Source organism: Plectropomus leopardus, chromosome 15 (assembly GCF_026936395.1).
Source record: "Plectropomus leopardus strain MGB_pleo_1.0 chromosome 15, ASM2693639v1, whole genome shotgun sequence".
NCBI lineage: Eukaryota > Metazoa > Chordata > Actinopteri > Perciformes > Serranidae > Plectropomus > Plectropomus leopardus.
Genome location: NC_142190.1, coordinates 25,799,981 through 25,816,071, shown reverse-complemented (window position 1 = coordinate 25,816,071; position 16,091 = coordinate 25,799,981). Strand labels below are relative to the sequence as shown.

At 37.8% G+C, this 16,091-nt stretch overlaps 3 protein-coding genes across 4 annotated transcripts; 1 reads left to right on the top strand and 2 right to left on the bottom strand.

The window, feature by feature from the left end:
• The first annotated feature begins 89 nt into the window (after positions 1-89).
• On the top strand, positions 90-7,842 carry slc25a15b (solute carrier family 25 member 15b). Of its 2 annotated transcripts, none has more exons than XM_042499353.2 (7): positions 90-617; positions 2,352-2,438; positions 2,775-3,033; positions 3,138-3,275; positions 4,398-4,573; positions 5,637-5,795; positions 5,897-7,842. In XM_042499353.2, exons 2-7 carry the CDS (start codon positions 2,384-2,386, stop codon positions 6,016-6,018), a joined length of 909 nt encoding a protein of 302 aa, XP_042355287.1. In that variant the 5' UTR covers positions 90-617; positions 2,352-2,383; the 3' UTR covers positions 6,019-7,842. The 2 variants fall into 2 exon arrangements, with proteins under 2 accessions (XP_042355287.1, XP_042355286.1); XM_042499352.2 differs by having other exon boundaries at positions 93-617; positions 2,348-2,438.
• A 131-nt stretch (positions 7,843-7,973) lies between these two features.
• tm4sf21a (transmembrane 4 L six family member 21a) lies at positions 7,974-10,684 on the bottom strand. The gene is made up of 5 exons (XM_042499603.2): positions 10,363-10,684; positions 9,977-10,042; positions 8,624-8,757; positions 8,350-8,536; positions 7,974-8,216 (listed from the first exon to the last, which is right to left on the bottom strand). Exons 1-5 carry the CDS (start codon positions 10,537-10,539, stop codon positions 8,208-8,210), a joined length of 573 nt encoding a protein of 190 aa, XP_042355537.2. The 5' UTR covers positions 10,540-10,684; the 3' UTR covers positions 7,974-8,207.
• A 2,902-nt stretch (positions 10,685-13,586) lies between these two features.
• On the bottom strand, positions 13,587-15,389 carry LOC148187335 (transmembrane 4 L6 family member 1-like). Its single transcript, XM_088088644.1, has 5 exons — positions 15,130-15,389; positions 14,986-15,051; positions 14,395-14,528; positions 14,124-14,310; positions 13,587-13,947 (listed from the first exon to the last, which is right to left on the bottom strand). Exons 1-5 carry the CDS (start codon positions 15,304-15,306, stop codon positions 13,939-13,941), a joined length of 573 nt encoding a protein of 190 aa, XP_087944770.1. The 5' UTR covers positions 15,307-15,389; the 3' UTR covers positions 13,587-13,938.
• Between the last annotated feature and the right edge of the window lie 702 nt (positions 15,390-16,091).

Here is a 16,091-nt window from a genome sequence, read left to right as displayed (position 1 = left end):
CATCTTCACGTGACAGACAGTGTTGTTTTACCGAGATAAAGCGGGATTAAAAATGATACTGACTGCAGCAGTGTTCGAAGTTTTTCTAACAACTTGCAAATTGTAGTATTAAGTCTATAGTTTTGCGTGCAAACGTGTTAATTTAAGAATAGTTACTGTGTTTACCAACGTATTGTTACTATTAATATTGAGTACACAATTATAACAGTGTACATTCAGAGCAGAGCGAGTTAAAGAGAGCAGAGTGGTGAAGCGAAGGCGGCTTTGATATCTGGAATTAGGCGCGGAGTGGGAGCTCCTCATTTCCGAGGATCATGATGAAACAACCTCTAGCTTCTCCTCCTCCTCTACACCATTAAAACTGATGGACGAGCCATTCACCATCCACATTGAATGACCACACGCGGAAAGACATGAGATAACACCAAATAAAACTTTGGATGTTTGATTTGGTGGCGTAAGTTAGCATGCGGTCATCTGTGGGCGATCTTAGCTTCAGTCAGAGGCTCACTCGGTTAACGTTATTGTTTGCCATATGTTAAATACAGACTCTAACGTTAACCTGAACAGCAGCGACACTTTGATGCTCCGAGTTTAACACACCGGTCTCCTGCAAGGTTTGTATTTTTAACTCATTACTGCATGTTTATCTCTGTAGCTTGTTATACTAAAAGTTACAAAGTTAACATTCGCTTCGTAAGAAACACATTCACCCCAATTCTTCTGCAACTTTCACCCGGCTTTGTGTTGCTAAAGGTGTTAGCAATGTAAGCTAGCGTTAGCTCTCAAGCGGAAACGTTTTCGGCATTTTACTCTGTTTTTTAGTCTCTAAACGGCAGTGAAATGCTAAATATCTCCTTCAGCCGGTTTGTCGAGCTATTTAAAAGATGTTTAAAATATGTACAAAGAATAGCATTTTGTCACCCACTTGTGGTCACCTTGTGTTACAAGTTTTGACACTAACAGTTTAGCTACGTTACATCAACAGTTGAAAGAGCTCTACATTTTTCCTAAAAGCAGAAATACAGCAAATGACGTTTCAGTTTTTAATTCAAAATACACTCGGGTACAATTAACATAATTGACAATACCATGGCAAATTAAAAACAGGGTTCCCACGGGCATTGAATTTCACAATCACACTTTCCAGGCCTGGACAAGTCATGGAAAGAGTAAAAATCATGAAAGTTTTGTAAAAGAGAATTTTGTTGCAGTTTTATATCCTGGAGTCGTCGACATAATAGCTTTTATTTTCCACAGTTTTTGGCAAAGCTTTGTCAACCATCAGCTATGTTTAAGTTCTATTTTTTTTTTTTTATTTATGCACAATATAAAACACAGAAAGTGACAAAAATAACGCAGTAAACTGGGTTATTTTAACCCTTCAATTAAAAAAAAAACAAAGGTTTAAATTTCACAATGTTGTGAGAAACACAAATGTAAACAGAAATTGAAATGACAACAAATGTTACTAATAGCAGAATAAAAAGCCTCCTGGGAGTACTTTTGATAGGAGAGTGTTGTAATTTGTCTGACTCAGAGGACACAGTTATGCCAACTTTAAATATCGGAGAAAGGAGTCAATCGACTGTTTTTTTTCTCAGTTTTCCTGTTTCTTTTTTTTAAACTGGTGTTTCATGTTAAACATCATAGGCAGACCATAAATAGGTCGGTAAACAGTAGAAAGCAGCATGGAGGCCAGTGAATATGTTACGGTGGTTACTTATTTTTTACATATTTTAGTCATTCAGTCTCGCTTTCAAACTCAGTGCAGACTAATCTGGAACAGTGTTTGAGCACCGCTTCAGTGGAGACAGACAGTACTTGATCATGTACATATTTTTAATTTTATCCTCTGCTTGCTTTTGCTGCTCTTATGCTTTTATTTTATACCCGTGACATAAGTTTAAGATTGTTTTAAATTAAAATTAAACAAAAAAGACCAGATAAATTACAAGAAAATGATATATTTCATCTTCAGAAAGATTCCATTGCCTAATTTTTTTTTAATTCAAACTTCTGATTTGGTTGTAGAGAAGTCCTACCTTCCCTTGCATTTTGCACATGACAGTTATTCTGTTTTCACTATATTCTTAGTGCACTGTAAATAATTACTCTTGCCACAGATGAGGGCGTGTTTTATTGTAGTGAACTTTATAACCCAGCTGCCTGTTATGGGGTTTGAACCCTGTAGTGGGACACAATCCGCAGCCTCAGGGGAATGTTAAGGGAAAACAAATGACTGATTATGTTCTGTTAATAGCTATTATATGCTCTAATAAGATGTAGCAGTGTGAGTTCTGAGTAGAGTTAAGAGATAAAGTCTCATTCCTTTGATTTTTACCAGGTAGCTAAGAGAAAGAGACACCTCTTCTTGGACACCATGGCTCCACACCCGGTGGTCCAGGCCATCATCGACCTATCTGCTGGAGCCATAGGTAACTACAGTACTTTGTCTCCTCAAACCTGTCAACAAATAGTATTTGATCTGTATTAAATAATCACGCTGCTTTTCCATTGCTTCACCAAACGACTCAAAAGCTCTGACGTAACTGGAGATTTTGATGACTCCTGTGTTTTTCCGGCTCGTTTCTCTGTGTTTCTATTGACTCTTTCTGTGCTCAGTGGAGTGTACCCTTGTCAAGCCCTGTCTCTCTTCACAGCCCCAATGTTGTGTGCACATTTTGATTTTCCTGTAGTTTATGTAACAGCTGTCCTCTGTTTTTGTTGGAAGACTTATGTTGTTGAGAGTTTTGTATTTGTCTTCCTGTAAGGGGGAGCTGCATGTGTCTTCAGTGGGCAGCCTTTAGACACAGCAAAGGTGAAGATGCAGACCTTTCCTACGATGTACCGGGGTTTCATCCACTGCTTCACATCCACCTACCAACAAGTGGGTCTACGTGGACTCTACCAGGGCACCACGCCGGCACTGATGGCCAACATCGCCGAGAACTCGGTGCTCTTCATGAGCTATGGATTCTGTCAGCAGGTTATCCGCTTCGCGGCTGGACTGCACAGTGAAGCTGTGCTGAGGTAGGAAGTTAACCAGGCCACCCTTCTTCTCAACATGAAGCCAGCTTAATGCTGATAATACATGTAGGCTCTCTATCTTCTGTTTATCCTTCCCACTGCGTTAGTGACACGCAGAAAGCCTGTGCGGGCTCAGTAGCATCCATCTTCTCTTCGCTCGTGCTCTGCCCCACTGAGCTCGTCAAGTGTCGGCTGCAAGCCATGTTCGAAATGGAAGCATCAGGCAAGATTTCTAAGAGCCAGAAGTAAGTGGTTTTTATTTATTTATTTTATTTATTGGTGAAATAACAGAGAAAAAGTGCATGCTTTGTAAATAGTCTCACATTTGTTTTGGGTAATATTGTGTAAGTAATTTACTCTTTCATTACTCAAACATTATAATTGTATATTGGATAATACATATTGGCTAATAGATCGACATCACATTTCTTGTGCTGGGTTCAGGTGCCTTCAACAAGTATTTAAACCTTCGACTCCTGAGCAAATTGGTATGATGTCTTTCCAAACACACAGAGAAAACATCAGCAACATGTCAAGAAATGTCCTGCAGATTCCAAGAAATAAGTAGATTTAGAAAATAACTCTTCTTTTCTAAAGCAAGGGTAATGTAGCTATATTTGTAAGTATCATAATTATGTGTTTAAAATTATGTTACAGAATATTTTTTTCTTAAGCACTTTTAAAGTTCATTTCCTTGTCTTTTTTTAACTTTTATTTTATTTTTGCTGATTTTCATGTAATTTTTTTGTAATCTTTTTAAAACTAATTTTGTTTTTTTTTTTTATTTTGCGTAATTTCTTCTTAAGTTGCTCTTTGCCTTCTTTACACGTTTTTGAAAGAAATCAAGCCAATTTGTTAAGGTCTCAAGGTGAAGTATTTCTAAAGAAAAAAAAAGAGATTCATTTTTACAATTAACTGATAAACTACCATAATGAAAATTCAAGGGTTTAAATAAAACAAAAAAAAAGATTGACATTCAAAGAACTAAAAGTCATGTTTTTTTAATTCATATTGTTAACTTATTTGCTGTTGCTCTTTTTTTGACATAGCACTTTGCTTAAAAAAAGAGGGAATTAGGAAGAGATCCAGAGATGTGGATCTGAAGAAATCTTCTAATTTTTGTCAACATCAAAACATCACTCTAAATTTTGCATAGAGCCCTTTTAATGTAGTAGTGCATGAAAGTTTTTTTTTCTGGGCATATTCATCTGTTTATACTAATATGGATGAAGGAGGGAGAGAGGGACAGAGAGATTAGTTAATTATTTATATTTTGTGTGTGTGTGTGTGTGTGTGTGTGTGTGTGTGTGTGTGTGTGTGTATATATACACACTGACTGAACCATACGTCCTCTGCTCTGTCTGAAGCACAGTTTGGTCGGTGGTGAAATCCATCATGAGGAACGAGGGACCGCAGGGCTTCTTCCAGGGCCTCACCACCACCATAGCCAGAGAAGTCCCCGGTTACTTCTGCTTCTTTGGCGGCTATGAGCTCAGCCGCACCATGTTTGCAGACTACATGAAATGTGACAAAGACGACATAGGTACTGGCAAAATGTTCTTCCTGCACCACCGCCAAGCGCATCACAATTCCCCACATGTTGTAAACATTTTTATCACACGTGCTCACAGATTGATGGAATTTACCTTCCAATTGTTTTCTACTACATTTAGTTACTAATGATAAGTTTGTTAGACTTTAACTGTGAAAGGTGGCTTAGCACAGGCATGGTCAAAGTCTGGCTTGGGGACCAATTGTGGCCCTCTGCTCCATTCTAAATTGAATTAAATTAAATTAAATTAAATAATAATAATTAAATTAAATAATTAAATTAAATTCTAACACCTGTCACAGGGACTTAGAGATCTGAACGCGGAGCAAATTGGTTTGATTTCCTCCTCAAAAACATGGGCAAAAAAAGCAATGAGTAACTCGGCAAGAAATGTCACATCAATTGTAAATTGTAAATTTAAATAATTATTTTCAGGAAAGCTTGGAAAAATGTCCATAAAACTATATTTCTTTTTATTAAATTTACATATTTAAACTCATTTTTTAGAATCTTTATCGTATTGAAGCACTTTTTGGACAATTTCCTTGTTTGTTCTTGACTTTTCCTTCCTTTCCTGATCATGGCATTCTTCTTCCCCTGTTAAAAAAGCTTAGGTTTCAAAGGGTTAATCAAGCAATAGCACTTTGCAATTTTTCCCCCTTCACCTCACAATGGCAGGACTAACTTACAGCAGACAGTTCCTGCTAGGCAGTAGACATGGCCTCAGCAAAAAAACATAAAGTTACCAGTGTGAACCGCCACTTTTAGGAGTGGTGGAAAGTTGGAACTTCTTTACTGATGGTCACTCATCAGTTACATTGGTCTCATTTGTATGGGATTTTTATTATATTTTAATTTTAAAAATAACTAATTTGATGCAAGAAGCAGCCGGCCGCCAGTTAATTTTCACATTATCGAATCTGGCCTCCATTACAAACGTTTGGACACCCCTGGCTTAGCAGTTATGATTTTACCCCTTTAAAGCATGATTTCCTCTTTATTCACTCTCACACATCTATCATACAGTATCATTGTGTTGCTATGTGTATTGAAGGTGTGGCTCCAATCGTGTTCTGCGGCGGTTTCGGTGGGGCGTGCTTGTGGCTGGTGGTCTATCCCATGGACTGCGTCAAGTCCCGTATCCAGGTCATGTCTATGATGGGCAAACAGGCAGGGTTTTTCAAAACCTTCATGACCATTGCTCGTGCTGAAGGTAGGTAGAAGTGGAGCTTGATGTCTATTTTATCATTTTACCAGAGATGTTCAGCTTTGTGTTCTTAATCTGAAGGTAATCTTTGCTGTTCCTCTCTTCAGGGGTGAGGGCACTCTACTCGGGCCTTACCCCCACCATGGTCCGCACCTTCCCTGCTAACGGAGCCCTGTTCCTGGGTTATGAGGCCAGCAGGAAGCTCATGATGAAGCAGTTTGACAGCTAAAATATGCAGATACAAGTGAAGGAGAGGTGAACTGGACATAAAGTATTATAGCCATATAACCTCATCAAAACTCCAGTTGAAGCTTTGGAGCTTTTAATGTGTGGGATCTGGTTTCAACCATTTCCTGTTTTTGTTTAACTTACCTAAAAAATGCCACACTCCATCTCTTTTTAACGTAGGAAAACACCACCTCTGACATAGTGTTTACAGCGTTGAAGTCTTCATTTTAATTTATTTGTTAGATTTAGCTATAGTTTCTTTATAATTTCTAAAAAATGCTTTTGCCAACAGACATACTTATATGTGAAAAATGACATTATGTGCAGCACAGTACTGACCAACCTAAATCAACCTCTTCATGAGGAACTGTTAACACTCCAGTTTATTAATTTATGTCTACCTCAACAAAGTTGTATCCACACAGAAACATCTTTTTCTGCCATTCATTTCAAATCATTCTTTACTTTCTCTGTATGGAGTTACATGGGTAGGAAAAACACTCCGTTATCTTTATAACCATGCTTGAGCTCATTGCATGATTGCAAGATTTTATTTAGACTTGTGAAGTGGCATATTAGGCCTGGGCGCTCTCTATTTTCCCATATCTTCACACCTACTAGAGTTATATAATACATGGTGATATTTGTATACAACAAACAAACAAAAAAAAAAGTAAACGCTGAGTTTAGTTTCAGCTGGTAGATGTTTTCGAGTGGCAAGTTCACTCGGTTCAAATTTAAAAAAAAAAAAAAACAATAAAAACTCTTAAACCTTATTAGAAAGAAGAAATACAACCATGCACCTTTGAGTTTCTCAAAACTCACCAAAACCATACATTATTATCACTGAGCTGGAGGAGAAAATATGCTGGCTCTGTCTTGCAGTCTCTCTCTGCTGTTGCAGGATGTTTGTTTTTTCTGCTGGTCCTGTCTGCAGTCACCATCTTCCTCAGCTCAGCTGCCTGTTCCTGCTGCAGAGACTGACCTCTTGTGGCATGTGCTATGGACTATGTGGACCCAATTCAGTACTGTATCTGTATTAGTTTAATAGAAAGAAGAGCATCTGTATTTTAGACAGCGAGACGGGGCTTGACAATATCATATCTTCTGGATTTCTAAATACCCTGATGTACCATAATGTGATGATACGCTCAATCCTATAGGCTTATACTAATTCATTTAAGTTGCCTTAAATATGTTGTGATGACTTGTGATCCAAAACAGAGGATGATTCCATAATGGGAACACATCTCAGTTTGTTTTGGTACAGTGACAAAAAGGACAATTCCAGTTAAAAAAACAAACAAACAAAAAAGCCCAGCACATTGAACAGCTTTCCTTTTCAGTCTTGACCGAAGTCTTGCAGGTTTCATCAGCCTCAGTAGAAACAAACACTGTCAGCAGGTGTTCAGAATTTGAGCCTAACCTTTTTTCATCATACTGACTGTTTTTGTATTGACATGTAATATTCCACTCCAGCTGTGATTAAGTTTCCACTCTTTTGGGACCCAGGGTTTGCCTTTTAAATCAGTATGTTTTGCCTTTTTTGTGGGCGTTGTGTAACTTTCTATTGTACTGTTAAAGTTAAAGTCACTGCCACATCAGATGTGCCATTTGCACATTGCATTCCATGTGCGAGGTGTTTCCAGGTTAGCGGTTGGCAATTAAGAAATCTTGGACATATGTATTACATTATTCCTTTAATGTAAATTGAGAAATGTAGGTATTTTAAAACGCTAACTATTTGAGATGACACTGAAATGTTTATATAGATATGTATCTATTGCAGTAAACAACCTATATTAAAGGAATCATTGGAGAATAATTTTGTCTTGTACTTTATTTTACTAACAACCTCTTAAGGACAGTTGTTTTACCTGGAAAGTAATAGAAAAGATTAATGTTATTGTTTAATGTCAAATATATTATAACATGACATAGAAGTAGACGAGCAGCTTGTATCTTTACTTATTTATTTCAGATTAACCATTTATTTAGCATGAATTATATATAATACTGTACTGTGTTTACATCACATGATTTTTGTTTCATTATCATACAGCATTAAGCATCATTAAATGCGCACAAAAGTATAAAAATCTACAGTTTCAAAGTGAATATATTATGCAGGTGGAGCAGGAGCGTTACTCTCATTCTTCCAGCAGGGGGTGCCAGTTGCCTGTCAGAAACTCACAGCGGCTGTAAGTAAGAAAATTCAAACCAGGTAAGGAAAGATGAAGATAAGAGTCCCTGAAATTACACTGCTTATCTGGAAAGTGCGTAGATAACAACATGGAAATGCGACACAAAATCATTGTACGACTCTTCTCACCCCTTTGCTGTTGCAGGTTCCGCACAGGCAGCCGAAGAGCCCGTTGATCATCTGGATGGCACAGAGGATCAGCTGCAGACAGCTTGTGGCCAGCAGAGTTGCAAACAATCCGATGTTAAACTGCACAATATCCTTGGGCTCTATGCATCTCCCCCACCATGTGTCATCAGTCAGGTAACTTGGGTCACTGTGCAATAAAGGAGTTGTTCTGTGAATAATCGGGACCTTAGAAACTTAGCGTAAATGGCATCAGAAAATTACCCCACTGTGTTACCTGTCTTTAAAAGGTGTTCTCCAGATCAGAACATCTTTGCAGAGGGGCCCATTCTTCAACCCGAGCACTGCTACAATGAAACTGTACAGGGCGCCAGCTACACCCACTGCAGCGAACGCAATTGATAAGAACATCTGCAGGAGTGAAATGATAAGCAATGGTCAGAAACATTTCTTCTCACTCACACTGGATTCCTTCTCCATGCTTACCCCCCCCCACACACACACACACACACACACACACCCTCCTCCCCCTCCTCCTCCTCTTTCTTACATTTTTGTCTTGTTATTGATAAATGAGTTCATGAGTTTAAGGAGGAACGGGAGCAACATTTGTTTCACTTCACATTCTCCACATTTCATCCGTCCATCTGTTTTTTCAAACACTAACAAGTTAAACTACAGACTAAACCAAACAAGCTGGAACGTGTTTCTCATCAGACTGAGTCAGTTTGGTGATTATGTTTGATCCTAAAATAGGTTTACACTTATTTACTGCACTGCTATTGTCATACTGCACCTCCACATCAAATCACACTTCTGAACAACCTAGCAAAGAATAACGTAACAGGAACAAGATTTGTATTTGTAAGCTTGGGGAACTGAAAACACATTTCAACAAGCCTTTTGAACATGTTGAACATGTGAACAATGTTTTTGGATCAAGAAGTAGATGTAATGTTCATATTGTTTTATAATCTATAACTTATATATCCGAAGATGCAGCACAGTACAGCATGTTAAACCTTTTTTAAAAAGAATTTACTCATTAATAAATTAATTTAATTTAGTTAATAATGTGCGCCCGTTTGTGACAAGATTTTGTTTAATATCACACACGTTTCTTTATTTTTCCCACATTTCCTTTTTCCCTCCATGGATGCCAGTTAGCTGAAATTAAGTTTGGATAAGTTTTGAATCTGATATGATTGAATTAGAGAAAAATAATGTTATGACCATGTGATTTAACACGCAGTGTCACGAATCCCAAAGTTCCCATACCTTTTCTATGCTCCACTACTACTTTTATATTATACTGAATTTTTGGGATGGAGAAATGTCAGTGTTATACACTGTGAATGGTTACTGAAATTTCATTATGGGTCCTTGAAAAATCATGGACAAGTTTTAAAATTTTGACCATGAAAATATATGGGAACCTTGTGCTTAAAGTATTTTATTGTTTTCTGACCATTTAAAACATTTAAATTGACTTTAGCTTGGGAATCATACGTTTGCATACATAGATATTTTTTTCATTTGTTGAGCTTATTTGGTAATTATTTACATTAAACTGGCCCTCCTCTTTCACTGAGCACATGAAATGCCTTATTTGTAGCTGTGACTGACTCACCCCACAGCGATTCCCACAGCATCCCTGTTTTCCAGTCAAGTTGATGTAAAGTGCTGGGATCAACACCTGAGGCAGGGCACAAGAGTTGAAAGTTGTTATATTCTGTTCAATTCAGTCAACACAACTTTTTCGCTTAATCTTGATAAATCGAAGCTTTTAGTGTATGTTAAAAGAAAGGAACATGTTTTTAGAAAACCCCTTACATCGGCAGTAAACTCATTAGATGAGCCCTGCAAACTAGTTAAAATCAAGTATTCATTTACTTTTAGCTTTTTCATATCTAACTAACACACCCTGAGGCTGCACACGTTTCTGAAGAGGAATTTACAGCAGCTTGTAGTCAGAGTCACGCCCATTAGTAACAGGCGAGAAGAAAGATGACTTACCATTATACCCCCTCCAACGAGTCCCCCCATATACTTCACCTCCTCGGTAATGTGTCCATCTTTGGCATACTTGATGTCCCCACCAGGAAAGAACAACACTATGTTACAGATGATGGATATGAGAGCTAACGGGTATAGAGTAACTGCAATGCAACGGGAGCATTTTCCAGTACACATGTTGTCAGAGTGGACTGATCTACAACCTCTCGTTCAGTAACTTTGAGCTCAAATCCTTCCTGTCTTTAGAGAAACCTTCCTGTTACTAACCCAAAGAAGCAAATGGTTTTGTACTAGCAACACAAACTAAACAGTGAGTGATGTTAGGCTGTGGGAGGTGTACTGACAAGCCGATAGCGTAGACAAACAGAGGCTGGGATAGGTCGCAGAGTGTTATATGACTCATTCTGTGGTATCTTTGTGAGACAACAGTGGTTTTATTGAAGTAGATAATTTGCAGAAGCACATTTTTTTAGTTAACGAATGAATTCAGATGAATTGTTGACAGTGACATTACTATGACGTACTTTCAGTGGTGGAAGAAGACTTGAGTAAAAGTAGAAGTATCACAGTCTAAACATACTTTGTAAAATCCCTTTAATGTTAAGCAGAATGTAGTATTAAAAGTAAAAGTACTCATTATGCAGTATGACTTTTTAAAGTTTAGTATTATGATAGAATATTAAAAAACACTAAGGTATATATGTAAGGTTATTTTCAGGTTATAGTACATTAATGTGGAGCCAATTTTAGATATTTTATATTTATTATAGCATTATATCATGTAAGCACTGTATATATGCTTTTTCTCTTTGCTTTATGCTTTATTTTTCACTTGACTAAGTTTCATTTAAATGTACCAGAGTAAAAAGTATATTTCCCTCTAAAATGTAGTGGAATATAAGTCGCACAAAATGAAAATACTGTGTACAAAATACTGTGTACCACATAATATTACTTAAGGACAGTGCTTCAGTAAATGTACTTAGTTACATTCCACCACTGCATTCTTCTGTTAAGTTTTGTGACCAGACCTCCAAAATGCTTAAATGAATCTCATTTTGTATGTTGCTTTAATATATTAATTAATTATTTAATTAAGTGCTAGGTGGGGATTATGAGAAAGCACGGATCTACTGTGAGAAACATGTTCCAACTCTACCTCTTGCATGCAGCACTCTGGTGATGTATTGACATTGTGCCTCCTGGATCACAGCACGGTTGGACTTTAGACCTGTGGCAGCACGCTCAGCAGAGCAAGAACAATGTGTCATTGACATCAACTACAAAATACTGATAATTGACCACATTGTGGATAAACAAGCCAGACTAGCGGCATTTTGCACTTCCTCTGGTGAGCTGCTGACTGCAGATGTCTCCACATTGTAGCTGTAAATTTTTAAAAAATGTGACAATAAAAGAAAAGAGACAAGAAGAGGCCATGCTTTTCAAAACATGTGTCGCCGAGCAACAGTCGGGTGGGGCAGAGTTCTTCTCCAGTGATTATGGTTGTAAATATTGATCAATTTCACTCCTCACTGGATGAGTAGTAATGTTTACATCTGTTATTTAAGGCAATACCCAACCACGGTTACTTATAAAACATTCATAACAGCAATAACTTAAAGATTAAGATCTTTTATTGATGTGAATCTCCGGTTCTTATTCATTTAAAACCTGCTGTGATAGACATATTAAGAAGAGGAAATGCAACTGCAGAGGCAGTGCATGATTTAACGTGGATTACATGACACGAGAAAGGTGTCCTCTGAATTTCCTTTTAGGGCTGTTTCCTTTTATTCACAAAAATACGAATGAAATACAATTAAACATAAACAGATACTGAATTCTGGATTGACTTGTGTGGGGATGAAACCATGGCGTGAATGGAAATTCACTTTTACTATGAAATGGCACTGCTGAAGCTAGCATTGTTTATTATTGCTGTTTTTATGAATATATGACCACAATTGCTTCTCTTTATTTAGTTACTACCACAGAGACAGACAGAGGCTGGTGGATCTCCAGGTGCTGCAACATGAGAGTGAGTTTGTCTTTCACTGCAGTTTCCTTACTTTCTCAAGGGAACCTTTATTTTTCCCCTTTCAACCTTGAACCTATTTCCTCATGGTTTTGTGTTTTCATTTGTAATTGGATCAGGATTTTTTAAAATTGGTCCAGTATTGAGGAGACAACTGCAGATGGCAGAGGTGAAACAGGCCGCATTATAACTATTTGGGACATTTGTGCTCTGTCAATGTATGTGCACGTTAAGTTCCTGTTTTTCCACTGACAGGCTCAAACTGTTGTTATAAGTGTCTGAAAACATTATGGAAAGGATTACTACAGAGGTAGAGCTTTCTGTGAAAGAGTAAGCTTCTTTTTGTTTAACCAGAAACAGCCTTGAGGTTGCTATTATCACTAACCTACTACACTTTATTTAAGTAAAAATAATTTTGCCATTATAAAACTCACTCCATTCAAAACTGACAGAAGCAAAATTAAACTCCCAAACGCCTTCTTGGTTGATATTGCCGCCGTTCAGACAATCATCAACTGTAGTTAGGTTAAAATAAATCCTTAGGTCACCCAGTTATGTGTGAAAATATGCTGGTTCTACACATGCTTAGATGGGTTTGGCAATGGTGATTTCAAGACTGTTTCTGGTTCAACAACAAGGATCTTAGTCATTATTAAAAAGGCATATCTCTGTAGGGATCATTTCTATAATGTTGTCAGACACTTAAAATAACATTCTGAGCCTGTCAGTGGCAAAAACAAGCACTTTTAGTGGACGCAAAGTGACCGTGCTCAATTGCCCCAAGTGGTTACATTGCAGTCTGTTTCATGGCTGCTATATTGTTGTACTCATTAGTCAGTTAGACACGACAACATGTGAAAATGGGGTCCAGGTTAAAAAATACCAGAGCTACCCTTTAATGTCAGGACACGCATCCTACAAGTAACCCAATTGTGAAGCAGTAAACAATATGTTTGGATTATGCTCTCCACTGTCATGTTAAGGCAGTTTTTGCTTATGTGTCGCTCTGTCCTGACTTATAGGATCTAGAAGATCTGCTGATAATTATATACAACTGTAACCTTCCTGACATCTAACATGCTTGTCTTCCTACTAGGGAACTCATAGCCTGCTATTCAACAGTAAGTTTATGTATCTAACAATTTTAGATAACACTGAAACATTTGCATAGATATAAACACTGGTAAAATGTTGAGAGGCATTTATTGTAGTTATAATCCAAATTACAATGAAACATCACGCAGAACTGCAGCGGTAGGTCAGAAGCACATATTGTAGAATCAATTATATAAAATTGACAATATAATAAGCATGAATTATTGCTAGTATTGTGTGCTTTTCATAACCCACCAAATAATACATTGCATCAGAGTGAATCATCATGAAATACACAGTAGAATTGTAAAATCTGTGTTGAGAGACAACAATTTAAAAGTGAATGTTTTATGCAGATGCAGCCAGAACACTATTCCCAACTTTCCATCGGGGGGGCGCCAGTCAACTGTCCAAATGTAGAGAGAGTGCAAATTATCAGGAATTTATGGTCCCTGCAAGTTAAAACACACAAACACACACACACACACGCGCATGCGCGCGCGCACACACACACACACACAGAGAGAGAGAGAATTAAATGAATGGATAAAATAAGAGGGGGACTGAAGTTATAGATCATGTTAGAAATATCAAATTGAACATGAAAACCTGTCCTCTTTGTGTTTACCTCCTTGTTGCTGAAGACTCCAAACAAGCAGCCAAAGAGGCCGTTGATCATCTGACTGGCACAGAGCAACACCTGCAGACAACTGATTGCCAACAGAGTAACGAATAATCCAGTGTTGAACGGCACCACGTTCTTTGGCTCCGTGCATTCTTCCCACAACTTATGGTCAGTCACGTAGGAGAAATTACTGTGGAAAAAAAGAGACGCTTGTAAATAATCAGGACTTTTTGATACTGTCAACTGTGATCTGGAAGTTACTTCTGTTTGTCACCTGTTTTTAAAAGGTGTGGTCCATCTCCCACCATCTTTGCAGAGGGGCCCATTATCCAAACCGAGCACTGCCACCATGAAACTGTACAGGGCACCAGCTACGCCCACTGCAGCAAACGCAATTGATAGGAACATCTGCAGGAGTTACACAGTGAGAAAGGTAAGAGATTTAAATCGTTCAGTATGTTCAGATGGTAATAGATAACTCAGCAATGTTTTGTACCCCCTCAAATAAGCATTTTCCACAGAACCTGAACTTACAAAATACAAGTTTGTTTTAAAGATAATGAAAGAGGAACTGTACTGTGCTGTGGTTCTGATGGTTGTGCATTATCATACCTATCGCAAGAGTAAAAGTTTTGCAACACCGATGCTGTGGTGATACAGCACCATACAGCACTTTTATTTTTTATTTTTTTTAATCATTGAGTTATTCTCAGCTTAAACATCTCAGTCTAGTCAAGTGTGACCGTTCTTCTTTGCCTTTGTGATAAGACTTTGACAAATTAATCTTTACTCATTGTGCTCTTACTAGCTGGCTTACTTTTCTCATTATCTTTTACTGAGCACCCGTAGTGTTTGTCTGACTCACCCCACAGCGATTTCCACAGCACTCCCGGTCCCCAGTCAAGTTGATGAAAAGTGCCGGGATCAACACCTGTGGTTAGCACACATAAATTGATTGGAAATTAGATGCAGCATCAGTAACCCCTTTTATACTACCTGGCAAACTTACCATTAAACCCCCTCCGATGAGTCCTCCCATGTACTTCACCTCCTCAGTAATGAGTCCATCTTTAGCATACTTAACATCCCAGCCAGGAAAGAACAACACTATGTTACAGATGATGGATGTGAAGGCTAACGGATACAGAGTAAATGCAATGCAACGAGAGCATTTTCCAGTACACATGCTGTCAGAGTGAGACCGATCTACAACCTCTTGTTCTGTAACTTTGAGCTCTAATCCTTCCTGTCTTCAGAGAGAAGTTCCTCTGATCCCAAAGAAGGAAATGTATTTGTACTGGCAGCAGAAACAAAACATTGAGTGATTCGCGATCGTTGTATAACACCCATCCCCTTGTCTGTCCTATTCTATTGTGTCCACCTTTAAACTGCTGTACAACCTCACGTTTATTAGGTTTTTGCTCAAACCCTTTCTGTTTTCAGAGAAGAGAAGTGACAATGAACCAGTGCAAGAGGTGTAATTAATAAGACTTACAAGTACTTTATCACATATGCACATATTACTTAAATTTCCCTCAGGATCAATAAAGTACCTATCTATCTATCTATGCTTATGTAGCCTAACTTTTTTGTGTAAATTGTAGTTGATGGAGTAGTTTTAATCCAGCACATTAACTTGAGTAGAGAGAAAAATCTGTAGTCTGTACACATATACCTCATTTCACTCTAGACTGTATGTTTCTTAAAGAATGGGACATTGGGGATAGTTGTAACACTTTCAATTTCTCCATCCATCTTCAAATCAACTGATTAACTCTGCACATGCTTAATTCAGTCCTTACTTCTATTTTAAAGAATTAGCACCCAAAGGCAGACACAGCTCACTTTACAAAGAAAAAATGAATTCTGAGCTGAGAGTTATTTTGTTAAGTTAAAATGTGTTTTTGTAATCGCATTGCCTGCTTGACTTGGTGTGAACTTTGAGATTTCAAGCTTGGTTTGGAAGGGTGC

What these genes read in the sequence shown, in the direction of transcription:
- slc25a15b (XM_042499353.2), top strand. Translation starts at nt 2,384, where the DNA reads ATGGCTCCACACCCGGTGGTCCAGGCCATCATCGACCTATCTGCTGGA. An exon ending in CACAGTGAAGCTGTGCTGAG is followed by an intron (nt 3,034 to 3,137) that starts GTAGGAAGTTAA and finishes CCACTGCGTTAG; the next exon opens with TGACACGCAGAAAGCCTGTG. An exon ending in ATGTGACAAAGACGACATAG is followed by an intron (nt 4,574 to 5,636) that starts GTACTGGCAAAA and finishes TGTGTATTGAAG; the next exon opens with GTGTGGCTCCAATCGTGTTC.
- LOC148187335 (XM_088088644.1), bottom strand. Translation starts at nt 15,306, where the DNA reads ATGTGTACTGGAAAATGCTCTCGTTGCATTGCATTTACTCTGTATCCG. An exon ending in TCATCGGAGGGGGTTTAATG is followed by an intron (nt 15,052 to 15,129) that starts GTAAGTTTGCCA and finishes TGCTAACCACAG; the next exon opens with GTGTTGATCCCGGCACTTTT. An exon ending in ACCACACCTTTTAAAAACAG is followed by an intron (nt 14,311 to 14,394) that starts GTGACAAACAGA and finishes TTTTTTCCACAG; the next exon opens with TAATTTCTCCTACGTGACTG.
- tm4sf21a (XM_042499603.2), bottom strand. Translation starts at nt 10,539, where the DNA reads ATGTGTACTGGAAAATGCTCCCGTTGCATTGCAGTTACTCTATACCCG. An exon ending in GCTGTGGGAATCGCTGTGGG is followed by an intron (nt 8,758 to 9,976) that starts GTGAGTCAGTCA and finishes TCACTCCTGCAG; the next exon opens with ATGTTCTTATCAATTGCGTT. An exon ending in AGAACACCTTTTAAAGACAG is followed by an intron (nt 8,537 to 8,623) that starts GTAACACAGTGG and finishes TTTATTGCACAG; the next exon opens with TGACCCAAGTTACCTGACTG.